This window comes from Anoplopoma fimbria, chromosome 2, assembly GCF_027596085.1.
Source record: "Anoplopoma fimbria isolate UVic2021 breed Golden Eagle Sablefish chromosome 2, Afim_UVic_2022, whole genome shotgun sequence".
Lineage (NCBI taxonomy): Eukaryota > Metazoa > Chordata > Actinopteri > Perciformes > Anoplopomatidae > Anoplopoma > Anoplopoma fimbria.
The window spans coordinates 24,075,226-24,096,576 of NC_072450.1; the positions used below are offsets into that span (position 1 = coordinate 24,075,226).

General features: G+C 39.2%; 2 protein-coding genes across 4 annotated transcripts; one reads left to right on the forward strand and one right to left on the reverse strand.

Annotated features, from left to right (window-relative positions):
• The first annotated feature begins 84 nt into the window (after window positions 1-84).
• Window positions 85-18,933, forward strand: LOC129099641 (coiled-coil domain-containing protein 81-like). 3 transcript variants are annotated; one of them, XM_054608975.1, is made up of 17 exons: window positions 85-293; window positions 1,832-3,466; window positions 10,301-10,362; window positions 10,732-10,885; window positions 11,106-11,290; window positions 11,380-11,454; window positions 11,554-11,725; window positions 12,661-12,775; window positions 13,460-13,553; window positions 13,960-14,106; window positions 15,261-15,359; window positions 15,654-15,823; window positions 15,907-15,985; window positions 16,769-16,879; window positions 17,200-17,309; window positions 17,404-17,529; window positions 17,669-18,933. In XM_054608975.1, the coding sequence occupies exons 2-17, from the start codon at window positions 3,430-3,432 to the stop codon at window positions 17,805-17,807; spliced, it is 1,875 nt and encodes a 624-aa protein (XP_054464950.1). In that variant the 5' UTR covers window positions 85-293; window positions 1,832-3,429; the 3' UTR covers window positions 17,808-18,933. The 3 variants fall into 3 exon arrangements, with proteins under 3 accessions (XP_054464950.1, XP_054464932.1, XP_054464942.1); XM_054608957.1 differs by lacking the exons at window positions 85-293; window positions 1,832-3,466 and adding an exon at window positions 9,988-10,142; XM_054608967.1 differs by lacking the exons at window positions 85-293; window positions 1,832-3,466 and adding an exon at window positions 9,988-10,142 and having other exon boundaries at window positions 12,664-12,775.
• On the reverse strand, window positions 1,947-8,990 carry LOC129099667 (interleukin-18 receptor 1-like). Its single transcript, XM_054609000.1, has 10 exons — window positions 8,859-8,990; window positions 7,385-7,637; window positions 6,189-6,375; window positions 5,952-6,096; window positions 5,804-5,866; window positions 5,595-5,718; window positions 5,359-5,504; window positions 4,982-5,122; window positions 4,724-4,876; window positions 1,947-4,631 (listed from the first exon to the last, which is right to left on the reverse strand). Exons 1-10 carry the CDS (start codon window positions 8,908-8,910, stop codon window positions 4,297-4,299), a joined length of 1,599 nt encoding a protein of 532 aa, XP_054464975.1. The 5' UTR covers window positions 8,911-8,990; the 3' UTR covers window positions 1,947-4,296.
• Window positions 18,934-21,351: the final 2,418 nt, after the last annotated feature.

Below are 21,351 nucleotides of genomic sequence, written 5' to 3' on the forward strand. Positions count from 1 at the left end.
TTGGTGACTCAGTTTGTCCTTGTGATAGGGGGTTAGGACCAGGGACTTTCGCTTTTTCTCAGTTAAAGTTGGACAAATGTTCACAATGATTCAATCTCCCTCCTGCTGGAGAACGATATATAGTCTATGTGTTTAGAGCAGGCCAAGCCAATTCTGCAGGTGAGCCCAATAAAGGCTAAACAGGGATGCTTTTGAAGAATATAGAGAGCAGGGAAAATGGAATAAAAGCAGAGAAGAAGAAGAAGAAGAAGAAGGACAGACAAAGACAGCTGCACTGGTGAGATAGAAATGAGGTTTGTGATTTTAGAATTTTTTGGACATGATGAGCAAAAGGATGATTCGAAGAGTATCAGTACTTTTTAAATCTATGCATTTGCCGTTGCTTTTATGACATGGTGGAAGAAGTAGGTATGGTCTATTTAAGTAAAAGTATAATACCAAGATGAAAACAATGATCCATTGCAAGACAATTTCCTGCATTCAAAAGTAAAAGCACAGAGGTATTATCAGCAAAATGTAGAGAGTATCAAAAGTTAGAAATATGCAAGATAGCTCAATTCAAGTGTTAGAATATTATCTATTATCTAGAGTGTGTAAATTCCGGCAGCTGCATTATAATTTTGTTGTGCCATTTGAGATGATTAACAGGTTCCTGCAGAGAAAACATTTCTGCCACACAAAATTATGTTTATATTTTCAGACTTTGCTCTGTCATTGTTTTGTTGTTACTGAAAATTATTATTAACTCTTATAAGGTTTTTCAAATAAACAAGAAAAAAAAAATCTCAGCCATACCAGGTAGACACTGGTTCATTTTAAGATGTGATGAACCAAAACCACTGCTTTAAGGTCCAATGATATATACTCACAAGCTCCAAAATGACTGGATCCTTTAGGGTTCCCACAGTGCAACCAAATGCCTCTTTTCACTGACATCATCATGGGTTACTTTTAGCGACTTGACGAAGCTTCTCCACAGCCAGACTTTATGCAACTGTTTTGACGACTGAACTGTTAATCCCCATAATAACATGACATCTATGTATAAAATCAACGGAGTTTCCCTTTAAAAACAACAAGGTGTCTCACATATTTCCACTCAATACCTGCAGTACTTACTGATTTACGATGCACACAAATGTGACATGCCATGTTCTTTGTTTAAAATGTAGAAGCATTACATCAGCCATAACCACAGACACACACTAGCTGACGCAACAGAAGTACCTTAAAAGCTGCTCAAATCAATGTTTTTTTATAGTTACATGTATTGACAATGTGAAAACAATAGTAGGGGCTGTTTTTTAGAAAAAAGTTCAGAAAACCGCTGCTCAGTACCAAACACAGAAAGACATGCAGTTAGCGACTAGTTGGTGAAGAAAGTAGAACAGAGCAGGTAAAAGAGACAGATTTTCCACTCAGGAGTTGGGAGTAACCAAAGCCAGAGCTAAAAGAGATTGATTAGTTGACTTATTACACCAAGTGGCCAGAAACATAGCGTTACTCCTTAACAGCTGGATGTGTAAATAAGCAATTGTCTGCAAACAAGTTTGCCATATCAACTTAACAGGACAGTTAACCCCAAAATCAATATACATACAAGATACACTTTTGACCAGGAGACCGTTATTCATGACGTTGATGTTTTGTCACCTGAGTTTTAAGTCACTTGATAATGACGTTTTCATGTTGTTGATCATGGTTGCTTTTTTATATTATATACTATTAAAGCACTTTGCCTGTATTATATACATTTTATACATTATCTACATATAAAACAACTTTTCACCGATTGTACATGACATTTCTGTTTATTTCTTCCTTTTTTCAGCTCATGTCCTTGTTTCTACCTGTGCGGCTATTTTATCTTCCTGTACATTTTTTTTTTTTTTTTTTGAAACTGTGTGAATGTAAACCCAATATTATCCCTCTATCATGTATTATCATTTTTCATATTTTATTGTAATTTCTAAATATATAGTCTTGACTTTTGCAGCACTTTGCCAGTATTTTTATTTCCTCTTAATGTTTTTATTGTATGCACCAAACACCAAGGCAAATTGAAAGTGAAACCTACTTCAATGTTTATTACTTGGCAATTAATCCTATTCATATTCTGAAGTGTTCAAGTGGTGAAACACATGGGTGGTTTATATTTGGAATAAGTCACAGGAAATGACATGTATTTGCAGCAAAGGTTAGTGCTGGCCGAAATTGTTCTGAGAACTTCCTCTGGGTGGCAGAAAAACATCAGACAAGCTGACATATAAATAGTCCTCATTATGCAAACAATGATCCACTTATTCAGCAAACATAAAGCAACATGTTTCTCCAATATTTACCGATCTTTTGGTTTAGTTGTGGTTTGGTGTTCGTGGGTTTGTAAGAGTCTGCTGCCTTCAGGGTTTTGATGAGAATATCTGACTGCAAAATGTTAAATCAAAACAGTACAGTACACAAGACTAACACACTAATATTACATTACATTACATTACAGTCATTTAGCAGACGCTTTTATCCAAAGCGACTTACAGGAAGTGTATTCAACATAGGTATTCAAGAGAACTACTAGTCACCAGAAGTCATAAGTGCATCTCCTTTCTTAAACAAGCATCTTAAAGCATAAGCCAGAGCAAAAGTATAGTGCAGAGGCAAATTACTACGAAAATAATAATTGCAACAGACTAATACGAATATAATAAGTGCTACAAACTACTACGAATAGGATAAGTGCAGTAAACAAATACGAATTCAATAAGTGCAGCGAACTGATACGAATACAGTAAGTGCAACAACTAATACGAATGCAATAAGTGCTACGAGGAAGGCTCAGGGTAGTACTTCTTGAAGAGGTGAGTTTTCAGCCTGCGCCTAAAGATGGGCAGCGACTCTGCTGTCCTGACGTCAGTGGGGAGTTCATTCCACCACTGAGGGGCCAGGACAGAAAAAAGCTGTGACCGGGTGGATCGGCCGGAGTTTGTAGCACTTACTATATTCGGATTAGTCTGTTGCAATTATTGTTTTCGTAGTAATTTGCCTCTGCACTATACTTTTGCTCTGGCTTATGCTTTAAGATGCTTGTTTAAGAAAGGAGATGCACTTATGACTTCTGGTGACTAGTAGTTCTCTTGAATACCTATGTTGAATACACTTCCTGTAAGTCGCTTTGGATAAAAGCGTCTGCTAAATGACTGTAATGTAATGTAATGTCGTCCAGGGTCACACCCAGATTCCTCACAGTCCGAGTTGGCGTCACTACGGCATCATCAATGGTGATGGACAGGTCTCGGTGCGGGCAACCCTTCCCCGGGAGGAACAGTAGCTCGGTTTTGTCCAGGTTGAGCTTCAGGTGGTGTGTCGCCATCCACTTCGAGATGTCAGCCAAGCACGCAGCAATGCGTGCCTCCACTTGGGTGTCACCGGGAGGAAATGACAAGACCAGCTGGGTGTCATCGGCATAACAATGGTAAGAGAAGTCATGCGAGCGAATAACAGAACCCAGAGATGTTGTGTAGAGCGAGAAGAGAAGGGGGCCCAGAACTGAGCCTTGTGGGACCCCCGTAGTCAGCAAGCATAATATTTTCACATTACACATATGAATTGCTATATTGTTAATATCATATATATTCATTAATGCAGGTTTAAAAGTAGTGATAAAATGAAAACGAGCATTTTTAACAATTCAGTAATATCTACACGTATGGCAGTGCATATTTTTCATCTTTCCCTGTCGTGCCCACACCTGGTAGGCTACTTTGTTTTCAGGGTCCTGGTACTGTGCATGCTGGTTCACTGTCACTGTCATGACTTCCTGGTTATTAAGTTACAAACACAAACTCCCTTCAGTTTTTCCTTAACGACAAGTGAAAATGTCCGAGGAGAAAAAGAGATTTGCTCAATTAGATGGGTTCAACCAATCACCAAGAGCTGATCAGGTGTGGGCGGTGTGCCAGTAGTGGCACCACTACACTAAACCATGGCATTTTGTGATATATGGAGGAAAAGGGGAAATAATAAAAGGAAGTGAAGAAGGAATGGAGAACATCATGAGTGAGAAGAGGAAGCTCCAGTGAGAAAGAGAAAAAAATTTAGGGTCGATGATGAATCCAAGGAGAGCTTTAGAATATAAAAACACTTAATGATTTACAAAGGTAAATATGAATTCTCTATTATAAATAATAAGAAAGTAAGTCAAGTCAGACTGCAACCATCTTGCAGTCTGACTTGACTTAATGACATATACCTAAACCATATATCGGAGTAAATACTGTAACCGTTATGCTCCTGAGTAGTTGTCTAAGGTAAAAGCTTTATTTTTGACGCCTGCTGCGGGGCCGGTAGGTAATATCGTAGCTGCTTCCAGAAGGAGGAGGAATGCGGCATGGACCTCATGCCCTTCCACGTGACACAGTCTCCAGCCTCGCTAAGAAGCTGCAAGGCCTCCGGTACCGAACCAGAGCTAGATGCTTCTGTTGTCTCAGTTTGGATGAAAACCAAGCGAGTCTGCCGCTCCACAAGGGCTGCATGGATGGCACTCAGCAGGCCAGATCCTGGACCAGGATCTGGAGAGGTAGGAACCAAAACCACCGTCCGGCTCTGCTCTATACATTCAAGCACCACCTCCGCTGTAGCTGCAACCAACCAGAGTTCAGATTAAACATTGTTTCATGAAGATTTTTGGGCACATTTTTCTTTATTTTCAGAGTATGTCTTACGAACGTACCTTTCCCTGGTAAGACGTCACGATCATAAAGACAGAGACTGTAACCAAACCTCTCTTCCAAAACACTCTCCAGACATTTTCTGTCATCTTCATTTAGTCCTGCGTCTGTGTCGCTCTTGTAACACATCAAAAAGGCGTCATAGCTCTTTCCATCTAAATAAACAACAAACAGCGTTGGTAGAGACAACATGGCTGGCTGCTTTTGCAATTCAGTGCTGACAAACAATGTGCACCTGAAACACAAAACATGAATCCCACCTGAGGTGCTGCGATAGAAAGAAAAAGTGCCACGCAGGCAAAGAGCAATGTCCATTTTCAGCTTCACCGAAACAACTGTTACAACCATCGCCACCATGACGGCCACAATGCCGAGAGCCAGGGCGAGGGAGGAGAAAGAAGCTATAGGGATGAAAAGGACAAATAACTCTTCAAATTATAATTAATTTCAAGCAGCAGACGCTAGATTAAACTTCCATGTCATTTGAACGTGTGGATTAGAGAGGGACAGCAATTTAGTTAATCACAGCATCATCAGCTGATCTGGGTTGAGCTTTACGATACACTGCTGGCAAAAACTATATACAATAGTTAAAAAAGTAAAGCTGAAGCTCTATTTAGCCAAATATATTGTATACCTTTTTGGGCCAAGGTGATGGTGACGAAGCTTGAGGGTCCAGATAGAGAATCCAGTCTACAGGTGTAACTCTTTGATAAATCCTCCTGTGACACGCTTTTGAAGACTAGAGATGCCTTCATCTTTATTTCTGCAGCATTACTCTCCCTGGAAAGCATGAAGGAATTTCCAGAAGGACTGTAAGCTATGATATGTGTGTGGATATTTGGTTACAAGTAACAGTTGTCAGGTGTTTACCGTGTGTAATTGTAGAAAACCGGAAAGCTGTTGTTCATTTGCACCTTGGATTTCTCGTATAACCAGAACACCTCGTCAAAGTCTGAATACATAACAGCTTCACAATCAATCACCACTGTTGAGTCTAGAAAAAAAGCAGAGTTTACACAAGTTCATTTTAAAGCTATAAGATAATGTGTATGTTACTAGACAACAACAAAGACACTCACCTAAATTTACATAACGTACACCACTTTTGCCTGGTGAAAGTATCATTGATTGTCCAGATTTTTCTGTACAAGAAAAAGAGCAAACATTTTACACAAATATCAATCAAGTCTATGACAATAAACAGATCAAAAAAGCGTTTTCCCTCACCCTTTGGTTTGATTTTTAGCACCACTGTAAAGGTCATGTTATATATTTGTCTATAATACAGGTAAGATCTGGTACAAGTGTAGACACCGTTGTCTTTCTCTTCCACACTTGAGAAGTAGTCGTCTTTTGGCAATGACTCGCCCTCCTACACGATGAAAAAATAAGTTATACATGCAGTTTTTTTATTTTTCACAACCAAATCTTGTTCACAATCAAAAATCAGCTGTGTTTACAAACCTTGTGCCATATAATGGCGTTGCTGGTAATATTGGGGGTGTTTACAGCAGGTACGTTTACCTCAGGACAATTCAATGTGCAGGCCTCTTGTGAGTAACATATTTGAGGGTACTGGGTCCTCTTCTCATACTCTCTGGACTGTGTTGTGCATACTATCAGTCTGAACCAGAACTGGCTGCTGGCATTCCTGTCATGTCAAAAAAATGCAAAGTTTAAATAATTTCTCTAACCAGGTAGTTTTAGTATTATTTTTGCAAGAATGATGTCTGCCAGCGCCCCATTACAACAGATCTCTAATGGCGTTTGGTTTGTGGCTGACAAGGTTTTTCCTGCTGCAAAGAATTAAATCACACAACTGTCTGGGTGGAGGGATGAAGCTCTGGATAATCTGTCACTCTACGGAAATGAATGGTTCAAGGAATCTCTGAATGATTTTCCTGTGAGTTTACATCTTGTGATTAAGAGTGAAATGTCTTTAGGTTTGGAAACTTATGGATGGGTTGCTATGAAATTTGGTTCGGACAATCATGTTCACTCAAAGATGACTTGTAATCCATCAGGTCAAATTTACAATTTGCTTGCAAAAGTGTTAAAATCCTCATCAGCCTCTGCTGTACTTTGTGTATAGTGCCAGTTAGTAAATGTTAGCATTCTATCAAGCTAAACTAAGTGAACACTATCTGCTTAACATCAACATGTTAGCGTTGTCATCGTTAGCGTGTAGGCATTCTGATGTTAGCATTTAGCTCAAAGCAGCGTCATCACAGAGCTGCCGGCGTGGCTTTAGGCTTTTGGTTCTGTTTATCTTTTAAAACATATAGCTCATCATAATGGCAAGCAACATGTTCAAAGGTTCAGTGCAATGAAAAAAGCTGTAGTTGACAACATTTATGTTACTGCAGATGTTAGATAATACAACAATCAACTCATTATACTTTCAGAATATGAGCTCTATAATTTCTTATAAAGCAAATATATAAAACATCCACACTTTGAGTTTATAAGATCATATATAGTAATTACCAGAGTAAGACCTCATCCATTAGGGATTTTAGCAGCTGTAAATCGATATAATCCCTACGGGTAAAATGTATTTACATGCTTGAACTATGCAACTTTTATAGTCTTGTTAATGTCTAAGGAAGGAAACATGGTTTAAATGTGCTTTCATGTTTATCAGTTTGTTTGGACTTTACCCCAGAGAGCATGAGTAATTCCCTTGATGGTTTACATAAGCATTGAGAATCACAAGGCTCCTCCCATAAACCAGCAACCCCATTTGACTCTGCTCAGCTGAGGACATGTGGGTCAGATCCATCTCCTGGGGGGTGTAACTGGTCCAGATCACTTTGGCATCACCGTGACTAGAACCTCTGTAATGAGGGCAGAACAGCGCCACCATCTCACCTGCCTTGACATACGTCTCTCTGGCTCTCCAGGGACACACGCCTGCAAATAAATATCCGAAATGTTAGTTAATTTTACTTGTAAAATCTTTGTCATTGTAAAATTGCTAGCGTCCAAAAGGAAAAAAGTCACTGCACTCAGCCAAGAAATAGTCCCGCACATAACTTACTACAAAACCAGAAATTATATACAGACTTTATTTTTGTCAGAAATTGTTACACACTCATGTGTTACTTAGTGAGTTTCAGAGGTGCTTAAAGGTGGATTTTGTTTCCTTTGGACAGAGCCTGGCTAGCTGTTTCCCCTTGTTTCCAGTATTTATGCTAAGCTAACCATGTCCTGGCCTTACCTTCATATTTATCATACAACCACAAAAGTGGTATTGATCTCTTCATCTAACTCTCAGCAACAAGAATGAGTATAACCCAAAATGACAAAATATCCTTTAAATTTGAGTCATGATCATCTAGTTTCCCTTTAACCACAGTCAATTCACATTTCAGCAACCCTGACGGTGGAAATAGGACTATAGAACACAACCCATAGTGTATGTTTAGTGTTAGGCTTGTCGGGGCATATCCCAATTTCTTAATCGCTAAATTCGTCTTGTGATTTATTTTCTAAAGGGAAGTTGCCAGCTTATGTTGAATGCTGTATGCTGTTCCGCATGTCTCATAAACACATGGATATTTCCTAATATAGGATTGTTGGTTACAGGACCTAAATTCAGACTCCATCAAAATACAGAAGCATTGAGAGCAGAATGTTTGAGTGATAAATTATTATTACACATAACAACATCCCCTTCTATTCTTGGATTGTTAATACTGACTCTTTGGTGGAAATTATAACAACTCATATATCTGGAGCCAGGGGTTGGTAACCACTGGTTTAAGCTTAAATTTGTGTTTTATTTCATTCTTTTTTTTTTAAATTGTATTATTTTTGTATTAAATATAAGATAGTTAAGTAAATTGTACAATGTTTCCCTCTGAAATTGAGTATACTTTAAGGTAAAGTAGTATAAAACTGAACAAAACAAATGGTAAGTAAAGTTAGTTCCTCAAGATCAGCACTGGAGTATAGTGACTTACCACCACAGGCTATTAAATACCAGTGTATTCAAATACCATAAACATAGGCTAATAACATTTAATGAACCTGAATATAGGAGATGGTTTTCCTCACTTTGAATGATGAATATTTAAACAGATGAACACATGACTCAACCTGCAGCTACTGATTTATTTTTCTTAGACCTACCTGTCAATGACGTGAGGAGAATAATCAGAATCATCAGTGTTTTCTCCATCATGATGATAACACCTCACATCAGGGATCCACGACTGTCACTGAGAAAGTCTCGGTTTTACGTGGAATCCCTTAGCTTCTCCATGGAAGGAAATGAAAACGAAAGCATTTAAACACGCCCTTACTTAGCCTATAACAACCCTGAGTTATATAACACGGGCTGTGTTTATTTAGCACTTAAAAAAAAAAGTATGCCTGTTATATGTGGCAATATTTGTGTTTCCCTTAGTAACGGACAGCAAAATGAATTCACTCTCCATAAGAGTATTTGAATTTCTGAATATTTCACGTGTAGGGGAGAGGTTAATGTCTTATCAGTAAACTCTCCGGGAACACATTCTTTAATGGTTGCACTTGAAGCGAAACCTGTTTTCATAGATTTTTTTTAAGGAGGCTGTGTTTATGCATTTTTGTTATGTTAGTTTGGGCAATATTTAGAAACATTGAGGTCTGAATGCTATTTCATAACAATTCTTCAAATCACATTGATTAATGAACAATTAGGGTATTGTAAATAACCTGTATCCATTTCACTTTATTATCATTATTAATTATTAGTCTATATTGAAATAAAGGCTATTTGACTATTCCCAGAGACCCCTCCTGTATATGACTTTATCTGGCTTCTCTCTGTCAGACGTGTGTCCAACGTTATTCTGTATTCTGTATTCATATTTGTATGCATTATTATAGCTTGCATTATACTGACATGTTGGTGACATCTATCCAAGCTAAATTGATCTATTAAGGGGTAGGACTAGATAAGTTTTTTTTACTTCCTCCTACCCCCTTTCGAGCATGTAGAAAGTTTTTTTTAAAATTTTACTTCTTTTGTGTGTTCTTTTGTTGTCTCTTTTATTTTTTATTTTCATCTATTAATAATCAATTGATAATCATTAATTGATTAATAATCATGTTTTTTATTGCTTGCATGTTCGAAATAAAGACAATCAATCAATCAATTATATTGCTGAGAGCTACAGGATGAAACTTGAACTGAACTGGTCCCGGACCAGTGCGTGCCCTGCGGGGGGTGCATTGCTACGGGCAACCTCTGCTCTCCAGTGCTCGTCTTAATCTCTGGTAGTTGCAGCTAAACAGGTAGAAGACGGACATCATAGAGGGACATTCATTCTGTGAGGATATTTAGTTTATCAGAGATGACGGACATACTGCGGCTGCTGTCAGAAGCGGACGGGCGGACTGTACCTCCTCTCTCCCAGCTCTCTGAAAACGGTCAGACAAAAACTTGTTTTTATAAACCAGTGACAGCGTGGTATACTGTTAATTCAGCTGCTGTTATTGTATATAGTCGGTGTTTACACCGCTAATGAAGTGCGCAAGTTGTCTCCATGTCGTCATATAACCAAACTTCTTGTTTGTTTGTTTTTCAGACATACAATTTATTTGGGCTGATGTATCTGCCTACATTGAACGTCAGATGACCTTACAAAAGGTTAGGCCTGCCTATCTATCTATCTATCTATCTATCTATCTATCTATCTATCTATCTATCTATCTATCTATCTATCTATCTATCTATCTATCTATCTATCTATCTATCCATCCATCCATCCATCCATCCATCCATCCATCCATCCAAGTATGTTATCTATTGAATAATGATATCTATCTATCTATCTATCTATCATGGTCCTATCCATCCATCCATCTATCTATCTATCTATCATCCATCTATCTATCTATCTATCTATCTATCTATCTATCTATCTATCTATCTATCTATCTATCTATCTATCTATCCATCCATCCATCCATCCATCCATCCATCCATCCATCCATCCGTAATTTATTGATCCAACAGGGGGTCCACCTGGCAGGACTGGGGACGTTCACCTTCTCTCAGCAGAAGTTGGACATAGGAAACAAGTACACAGTGATCCAACGACCCATCTTCCTCTTGGCTGGGAAGCTTGTCCAGTCTCTGGGTTTAAAGCAGGTCAGGCCACTGGCTGCAGGTGAGCATGTTTTTGAAGAAATGGCTTCTGAGGATTTACGTCACCACAAACTCATCTACAAAAAAACAAAAAGGATAAATTGATTAAATATAGCTACACAGAGCAGGAAAATGAATGACCCCGAAAAACGTTATTTCTAATCAGCTTCTGAGTAATGGATACGTTTTTAAAATAAGTATTATAATTTCATAATACAGGCTTGTTTGTTTGTTCCTTGCAGCAACACACCTACCAGTGGTGCAACTGAACTTCGCAGCTGTGTCACAAGAGACTCCTTTCAGTCGAGACGTAGTGGAGGGCTGCGTTAGAGAAACTCTTCTTCTCCTCTTCAGAGCTCTGGCCTCTGAACAAAACATATACCTCACCTTCCAGGGAATTGGAGTTTTGTCCTTCAAGAACAACAAGGTGGCTCGCTTGCTCATACTGTATTTCTCAGTCAATGGTTCAATCAATGGTTTTCTGTTGGATGTAATCTCATATGATGTAATTCAAAGGTGCGGATGAAGTTCAACAGAGGTTTTATTAATGCTATGGATGGAACTGGTCAGCTGCTGTTAGCCTTTAACAATGTGAGTATGAAGACATACATGTGTGTTTGAATGTTATAGTGTATAATGAATGTGCAGTGTATGTATTGGTACAGATGATCTGTACTTTTGTCCCTGCAGAGACCTGGGAGCAGTGTCTCTTTACTGTCTGGTGGACTGTCCGGGCTTCAGAGGCCACAGACTGCCAACCCCGTCACCCTGCCAACTGTCTGCTCTCCTCAGCTAGACAACAAAGCTGGGGACAAAGATGTACGGGGCTTGTCACCAGCTCCAGACCAGAGGAATGCAGGAGGTGAAAGGGCTTTTGGCACAAGGCTGACCATTTTGGGTTTGATAGCTCTTCAATGAATCTAAATTAAACATTGAATCACGTCCAATCCTTTCAAATCGTGCAGCAAAGGAGAATGATATCTGTTCCTCGCTGTAAGGCTGGAGCCACAGTAAAAAAAAAAGAAAGAACTAACTGTAAAAGGGAGTTATGTCCCAAAGTGTTTTTTGTGACTTTCTGGAGTCTCGGCTGGTTGCCTGGCAACCTTAGGGTAAAGACTTTTACCTTTTTCTTTTGTACATACATCTGTTTTCTCCTGCTTCCAGTTTTATGCTAAGCTAAGCTAACACCATCACCACCGCGAGTGGTGTTGATCTTCTCAACTAACGTTCATCTAATTGTCAAGGTGTTCCTTTAAGCTGTGTCATTGCACTTGATGAACTGGTTGCACCAGCAGGTTGCACCGGTTCTCATGTTATCTATAATTACTCCAACTGCTACTTTCAAAGTGGTGTACGATAACCAATATTTATGGTTAGACAGCTCTGTTAAACAGCTGGATTATACAAGGATGGTATAAGTTAAAGCTTAATGAGTCGACTGACCCACTTTTAAACGATCCAATCAAATGCAAAGGATTTGATTAAAATCTCTCTTGTAATTTTCCTGTGGGATTTTAAAGTGCAAAGTTCATTTTTAAATAGATAAAGGAGTAATGTTAGAGTACGTGTTTTGAATTCCTTAGATACAGCTATGCCATGTTCTGAGCAGCGCGGATGATAGAACGTTCCTTACAACCAGAAGAGACTTGAAACTTTACTTGCAAACAATTAAACCCATCTCTCTGAATTATGTAGAAGAGGTTGAGTCTAAAATCAATAAGGATAGATCTGGTGCTGTCATATGAAGTGCAGTTATATTAACAGTGAACCCACTCAGAGTGTTGTGTGTCTCTACAGAAGTTCCCCAACAGAGAGAATCTAAATCCCATCAGCCCCTGCAGCTTGCCAAGATGAAAGCTGTCAGCCTGTCTGAAGAGCTGAATCCAAAACCCCCCATGGAGGCCACACACAGGTACAACACACACAAAGACACAGACAGACAAGCACACACAGTCTATGGAGAGGTTCAGTTTGCAGGTAGATGGGTCAGTGTGAGCTGAGAGCTCTGAGGTGGTCTTATATTGTTACCACCCCGAGGCAGCTTCTAGCTTCATCAATGATGCAAAACTACCTGTGGGACAGATTCTTCCTCTGTCATCACCTCACCTTCACTGTCAGCACACACACACAATTCTTACAATATCCCTGTTATTTTGTATCTTGTACTAGTACTGGGTTTAGTGAAACAACCCAGTACTAGGATCTGACAATGAATTAACTTATGATCACATCTCTGGTAAACACGGGACTTAAAGTGATGCTTTTGCATGACATTTTAGTGGAGAAACTCCACAGACAGATCTGTCAATAGATCTGTCTATTAAATCAGCCAATATATTAGTTGACAAGATCATATTGTTAGTCAACTAAAGATTCCTTTGGTCAAGGATAGCCCTCAAATTGACATGTTCATGCAGTCAGGTAAACTCCAATATATTAATCTTGGAAGAATTCAAATGTATAACGCACAAGGAAATCACACTGGTTAGTTAATCCACTTGACTGTAATAAGATAACACCAAACTGTACGTGCACCAGGGAGCCGCTCTCTTTGATGAGCAGTATGCAGTGGTAAAGGATCTGTTTCCTCTCCCAGGCCCTTCACCTCCATCACACCACCAGAAGTCACTCCCAAACTGGAGAAGCCTCGCGTGACTGTTAGCTGTTCTGGCCACACCCGTGCTGGACAGGTGTGTACTGTGTACTGTAGGTATATAGGTGGAGATCGTAACTGAATTTTACTGAGTTGGATTCACTATTTTTGCTATAGCGGTTGGGAAGACTGAAATTAGATGTTATTCATAGGGAGTTAGCTTTTATTGCTATGAGCGTTTGAGTCTAATATAGCTCTGGTTCCACTCCTAAATAACGTAGGAAGTAGAGCTTGACAATACAATGCCAGATGTAAAGCTCCCTTGACAGCCGATCTCTGTCAAAGGAGTGGGGATGTTCCTAAATCTGAATATTATATAAAACCCAAACAATGCATTAGCTACAAAGTATATATATATATATAAGACAGCATGTAAATAACTATATGTTTACATTTCAGATTAATTACTGTGTATTATTGTAATACCTGTCTTGTCATCGCAGGAACTGTGCTACCTGTGCATGCAGCGGGACCAAAGAGATGTTCCAGTCTACCTGAGGGAGCAGCAGCAGGCCGAGGAGAGAGCTCAGGAGAAACTCTTACTGCTTAAAGAACAACAGAGAGACAAGCAGTACATGGAGAAAGAACAGGTGTGCATGTGCATGAATGTGTGCTCTTGGTGTGTTTGAGCTCTTTTTCTACAATAAGTGTTTCTCTCCAAGCAAAAAATGCACAAATGACACTGCAAAATCATTATCTATAGGCTAGCTACAATCAGACGCACAGACTGTATCTGTGGGAATGTGTTGTCACCACCAGCAACTCCTGTCCTTTTTTTTCAGTCTTTCTCCTCTTTCCTCTCGTCTCTGTACGTTTATGAAGCAGACTAATAAAGCTCGGGGATAAGCACTCAAGTTGACAAACTTTCAAATTGCACAGCCCTGGGCAATTTTGTGGCAGAGTCTTTACATTTACTTTGAATGCAATCACTAAAATTCACGTTCTATCTGAACACACAGCCAAACCTCACAACTAAGTTCAGTTGCTTTAGCATGCTAACATTTGCTAATGCACTGAAACTGCTGTTTTGTACAGCTGAAGCAGATAGGAATGTGATGAGCTAGCTTTGCCAGGAGAATTATGTGATTGCCCGTGTGTACGTGTATGCATCCGTGAGTGAGTGTGCACCTCTGTCTGTCCACGACTAATCTCACATTCAGCTGAAGCAAACTGCATAATATTGTGGGTTGCACGATATGGTGGCATGCTCAAGGACATGTTGTTGCTGAGTGCATCCCCGACTGCCAGACATTTTGACAGAAAACAGTTTGCTCATTGCTCTGGGGATTTTATTTGTGGTTTCTAAAAAGAAGAAAAGAAGCGATCAGAAAACAACACACTTATTGAGGGTGTGAAACTGCTGGTTTCACAAGGCCCAAGGCAGAGGTAAACTCATACCATTATGTCAAAAGAGTAAAAGCCGCAATAAAAACACAAACAATAAAAACATCTCAACAATTGAGGCGTTCAGGTTGGTTCCAGACTGGTTGGAGCCAGGGAGCTGAGAAACCAGCTTTATCCTCTTTACACCACTGGGGAAGATGTGTGGGACATGTGGCATATAAAAATTCAAAATGAAACATTCTTGAATTGCTTTGCATGTTGTTTTTGCCAATTATTTCATGGTTTAAATAAACTAATAAATTGAACTTTTTAACCTGGTAAGTATCATGCGTGTAATGTCTTTGCGGTTTCAGTCAACATGATGATACAAAGCTTGTGTTTTTGTGTGTTTGTCTGGCAGGAGAAGCTGAATGAGCAACGTAAGCATGCAAAGCAGGTTGCTACTTTCAACCTGCAAATATCAGAGAAGAAAGAGAAGACCTGCTGCCCTCTCTTCCCTGTGAGTAGAACTTCATGTTAGAGTTGTAAGATTTAATCCTGGTAGGCAACATTCCTCGAGCAGCCAACTTTTGTATCGGTTTACATTACAGCCAAACAAACTGCATGCGGCACAAATAGTTTTCCACACAACAGCAGGTCAAAGTAAAAATGTTGAAAATGGCCATATCTTGTTTATTTTAAAACACTTTTGATCAACGGTCATGGTCAGAATGTAAATACATTCAAAAGCTATTGCAGACTATCACTCACTGTATCTTTTAAGTGTTACAGTGACTTGTTGAAATGTGTTTAGACTTCGTTCGTCTTCCCGGCTCGGCCCTTCACCCCAGCCAGGAGGATCCAGCAGCATCGGTACATGAACGAGCTTCAGAGCCAGATAGAGGCGCGGCGGCAACATGAGGCTCAAGACCAGCAGAACCATCTGCTCATGGAGCGTCTAGACCAGGTTCAGCTGGTCCAGGAGTGAGTAACAGTGGTACTGCTCAGGAAGTTAAGATCATAATCTATTGAGATAGCTAGTGTGTAACCTGGTGGTTGTGTTTTAGGATAGCTTTGCAGAAGGCTCAGCAGCTTCAGCAGAAACACGAGAGAACTACGCATTACAAGAGGGCTCTTGACACACAGGCAAGAAAATACTTCACAAAGCTGACTTTCAGACTTTTGAGAAGGATGTTGGTGAAATTATTTTTTGTTTGTAAACCAAAACAGCAGTGATCACAAGTGACAATATGGTAAGGTAAGTGAGCAAAGTTACTTCACATATTAAGTCTAACAGTCATTCATTTTTCCAAATATTAGTATATATCAAAAATAGCTTTTAAGTCAGCATTAGAAGTAAGTAGTAAAGTTATGAAGATTTTTGCAACTAGAAGTGACACGAAAGGGTGGAGCTAACTAAAACCCAAACACTTAATACTTTTTAGACAGTTTTTAAGGCGACTTAGGTGCTACAATCAACTTTCATGAACTGAAAAAAAAACTATAAAAATGGTTAAGTAGTAAGACGAAACACAGACCGGTCAATGCCATGGTGGCGACATGTCATTCACAAGGCATCATTTACTAAATTAACATTATTCTGTATTGAAGAGGAATTGAAATTAGCAATTGAGACCATATACTCATGTTTTAAGTGTTTACTAAGGTAATAAATCAATTGAGAATTAGAATCATTTTCATATAGACCATACAATCAGACTTCTTCTTGCAATCAGAGGAGTTGCCCCCTGATGGCCATTAGAGAGAATGCAGGTTTAAGGTACATCCTAATTGGCTTCACCATACAGACCCAGAGGCTGCTGCCTGGTTATGTTAAATTTTTCGTTCGGTTTAGTTTTCACCCTGTAGAAAGTCATGGTCTGCTCAGTGGCATCCTTACAATTAAAATAAGTCTGTTCTGTTCTTTAGATGGAAGATAAAAAGTGCACAGATCCTCCAGAGTGCCAAGCTGACAACTCCGGGTTCAACCGCTGTGAGACACCAGCCAACAACGCAGGAGGCCGAGAGAGGGCACAGAAGGTCAACTCTGTTTGTTATGGCTGCCAACAACCTTATTTTTTCTTTGTTGGCCTTGTGCAGACATCAGAAATAATCAAAGTCATTGTTGTTCAATTAAAAGCATCTGCATAGGTTGGGTTTTTTTTGCAGTGGTGAAAGAGGTACTCAGATCCTGTACTCAATTTAAAGTAGCAATAACAATGTATAGAATATGTTCTGTGGTTATATATTCTTGAATTAATATTATTTATGCATTAACATGCATTAACAGTTTCATGCTGCAGCTGGTTGAGATGTAGCTAAATACTTTATATACAGTGGATTATTATTTCTATCGGCAGCTCTTCCAAGTAAATTTCAGTGCTGCCACTCAGCGGAAGAAGGAAGAACTGCACAACCGCCATAAACAGGTGGAGAAAGAAAGAGAAGTTCTCAAACACAACAAAATGGAGTGAGTAATGGAAAGGTAGAATGAAATAAATGGATAACAATGAGGATGAGGAACCTATGGTAGTTTGGCTCTCTCTGGTATGTTTCCTATCCAGGTTTATAATGGACCGCATCAATCGCTTTGAGAAGAGGCGGGACATCAGTAAGTCACTGGAGGACGAGTGGAGTCGCAGTGCAAAGCTCAAACACCAGCGAGAGGAGGAGGAGAGGCGCTTCCTGAGGTCTGTGGATGTGGGATCACCTCCGTCAGCATTCACCCATGCGTTTACATTTTTATATATATATATATATATATATATATATATATATAAGTTAACCGTTCACATACTTACTGACTTATTCTGTCTTCCCTGCGGTCAGGTCTGCTGGTGAGCTTCTGGTAGATAAACTGGCACAGTACAGGCGCTGCTGCCAGTGTAAGAGGAAGACCGCCAACTGTGGAGAGACCAACATCTGGAAGGACTCTCATTACCTCTCTGGCTCACAGTTCATGATCTGATGAACAGTGTAGCCTATAGCATCTACAACTTAAACATCAATTCCTCAGAACCTAAACAAGCTATCAATCCTTGTGCCTCATCATGTGACAGTCACTTAAGATTTAAATAATACGATAAGCATATATGAAGCATGTACTTTTATCAGCTGTGTTAATGTGAGATTTATTCTTTCTCCTTTTGTCTGCGCAAAAATCATGTTTGATGTACTTATATTTTCCCTAGAATATAGTTGATTTTAGTATTTCGAAAATGTTTGAGTTCCCCGTTAGAAATTTCAGCAGGAAATCCGCCTTAAGTCAGATTTCCCACTGGGAGAGTCGGGCAAATCTTAGCATCCCCGACCTCAAAATCCAAGATGGCAGCTTTGCGCATCTACAGAAAAAAAGCTGCAGTGAATACTGTTTATGAGCACTTCTGTCTTATTTGTGTCTCAATAGATCAGACATACACATTGCTGTCAAACTCCTATCTGCAGACATGTTGCTAAGTTGTTTGTATGCAGAAAAAAATGGCATAATGAATGTTTTCAACCTGTATGGCTTACAACGGCTAACATGGCTGGAGCAAAGAACATTACGTTTTCCGACTTCTTTTACTGGAATGCCTTCAACTTCAGTGTGATGTCATTTCCAGCTCAGACATCTGAGATAAATGGAACGCAGCGTCATATTTAGTTCAGGTCAAAGATCTGTTCACAAAAAATACAAGTAATAGTGTAGGCATACTGTCCATGCAACTGATACCTAGATACCTTGGCAACCACCCTGAACACCATAGCAACCACCTAGCAGCAATTTAGTGACACTCACATAATCTAACAGTACCAAACACTTAAGAAAAAACAACCTCACAAACACTCAGCAATCAACTAGCAATGCCCTGTGTTATTTTGCAACTCCCAAGCATACGTCCGTTGAGATAAATTTGTGATTTAAGGTTGTAAAAATAAAACTGACTTGAACTGACCCCCATGAACAAATCTCTACTCTGATGTTCTCATTTAGTTTGGTTAAGATGCCCTGTGTATAATTGGAGACAAGTTGATCACTACGTAGCTACAGTAGTTAGCATGTAGATTGAAGTCAATGCATTTAAGTACGGTGTAAACAAGGCCTACATTCAGTTATAACAAATAGGTATTACATACTGCGAGGAGGTACATTTTCATTTATTTTTTTTACTAAAGTACTGCAGGTTTATTCTTTTTGCTGGTTTTGCTATGACTTTATCTGAAAAATCAAAGATAAATTTCCATACAAATGTGCGATGCATTTTTCTCTCTACTACGGTATTGATATTTCCCAATAAACTTTTAGAACTGCCATATATGTTGAAAAGAAATCTAAACATTTTGACCTGTACTGGGGTAAACTAAAACTGAAACCGGATAAAATAAGCACTGAAAAATGGTTGTTAGAAAATTGAAACTAAATGTAATTCTTAGGAAAAACTAAAAACTATATTTCCTGGGAAGAAAACAAATGAAAAAGATTATCCCACAATGACCCAAGCAAAATCCCCATGAACTAAACAAATCATGGGAGAAGGCGGGCTGTGTCTTTGAGGGACAACCAGCACATTATCAGCTGTATACACTCTAATGTGGAATGACATTAGTACTACCAGAAAAAGGAGACCGCATGAACCATTGAACCACAGAAATTGGACGCACTGGACCCTTCAGGAGATGTGGCTATGCTGAAATTCCTTCACATCTGACACCAAAGTAGCAAAATGACAAAACAACTTTTCATTTTTGTTGTTAATTTACTGAAACACAACTATGTTTTGAGACATGAACGAAATGTTTCGGGTGAGTTACTACCCTTTGCAGACATGCAGAGTTGTGATGTCGCATGAAACAGTTGGGACACTTACAGTTCAGAGAATGTTGAGGCCGTTTCAAAAAAAAAATTACAAAACATGAGAAGAACTGTAACATAAAAAAGTTTTTTTTCCAGATACTGAAACTTTGAAAATTCATGATTTTCTCCAGTGCAGCACAGTGGCTACGGGAGTCTGTTAGGCATTACATACTTTGAGAGGCAACTGTCCCATATCTGACCCCCACAAGTGATGGGGGTAGTTGTATATGCTACAGTAGTCATACATACAGAAAAGTACATAACTTAAAGAGAGATGAAAAGCAGGAGGGCCCCAACATGGGCCCCAAGTTTGAGAGGACAGCAGGGACAGATGGAAGGAAACGCAGAAAAACCTTGCAAATCATTGTGTGTTTCCTCACATGTCATTATAGGTTGAAAACAAATTGGAGCAAAAAAAGAAAAGTGAGGGAAACAAAACAAGATGAGGATGAAAGAAGGTATGTGGATTTGATATGGGAGGATGGGTTCATGCAGTGGGGAGTTTCTATAGATGATGAATGTGTTGCAGGATCATGGCAATATTATTCTGGCTTTAGTCCAGGTTCTCTGTGAACCAGAACTCCCTTAATGAGCTCATGGAGGCAATTTGAAGGTCTTTGTATCAAAACAGATGCACAATTAACTGCCCACACTCTCTGGATGATTAATTTACTGACTGACAGACAGATTGTGTGTATTGACAAAAACATGTGAGTGTGTGTTGTGGTGCAGAAACATACCTCACAACGCATGCTGTATATCTCAGGAAAGAGATGTGTGATCCAGAACAGGACCCACCCTGAAGCTATAAAACTAGTTACTGTACAATAAATTGCTGCTACAACAGCATGACTTATCCATATTTGTATAAGCTTGTAAAACATTACCCGATGAGACATGCATGGGGAAATCCATACATGAGTCAGAGACACGGTCATTTAACAGATTTAGTGAGGGAGAGATCCCTCACCCACTCTTTTCTCCTCTGCCTCAAGTGTTTGATTGTCTCTGTGTTGGACCCGGCCATTCCCCCTCATTAAATTTAATCATTTTATCTATATAAATAATTTATCCTTTATTTTGGCATCTAACCAAAAAAAACAAAAAGAAAAAACATTGACTTTGAGATGTGGGAACCAGAAGTCCAGACTTATTTCAGAGTTTTAGGACTAATTCCTTAACGCTATACGTCATTCAGAGCAGGCTCTCATCACCACGCCCCTTATCGGGGAAAACAATCCTAGACGGTGACAGCAACAGAGTTGGTTGACACATGTCCCAACACGTCTACTTTGAAAAAAACAGTTCCAATTAATAACTCTATGCCAAAGAGTTGCTGTGTGTTTGGTTAAACTATCAATAAATAAAAAAACAAAACGCTGATCTTTGATTTATTACCCTGCCATGTCCCAAAAAGATCCTGATAGAAGGGCTTTATGACTCCAAGATGGGGAACTCACTTTTTGGGAAAAGAAACACACTGTCACTTAAGGGAAATATAGAAAGGCTGCTGTAGGCTTTCATACTGTATTTGAAGCACATATGATACATGAATATTCACTGTCAATGGGGTTAATGGCTTAACAATGCTGGTGACAGTTAATACTGATGGATATCTGACTTGAGTGGGAGGTTTCTGCATTATAAATATCAGTCTGACCTTTAAACAGTTGGCTAT

Coding starts and splice junctions, on each gene's coding strand:
- LOC129099641 (XM_054608957.1), top strand. CDS start 10,067: ATGACGGACATACTGCGGCTGCTGTCAGAAGCGGACGGGCGGACTGTA. Junction 11,291..11,379: donor TGTCCTTCAAGAACAACAAG/GTGGCTCGCTTG, acceptor TGTAATTCAAAG/GTGCGGATGAAGTTCAACAG. Junction 11,726..12,660: donor AGACCAGAGGAATGCAGGAG/GTGAAAGGGCTT, acceptor GTGTCTCTACAG/AAGTTCCCCAACAGAGAGAA.
- LOC129099667 (XM_054609000.1), bottom strand. CDS start 8,910: ATGATGGAGAAAACACTGATGATTCTGATTATTCTCCTCACGTCATTG. Junction 6,097..6,188: donor ACGCCATTATATGGCACAAG/GTTTGTAAACAC, acceptor TTCATCGTGTAG/GAGGGCGAGTCATTGCCAAA. Junction 5,505..5,594: donor GTTTTCTACAATTACACACG/GTAAACACCTGA, acceptor CATGCTTTCCAG/GGAGAGTAATGCTGCAGAAA.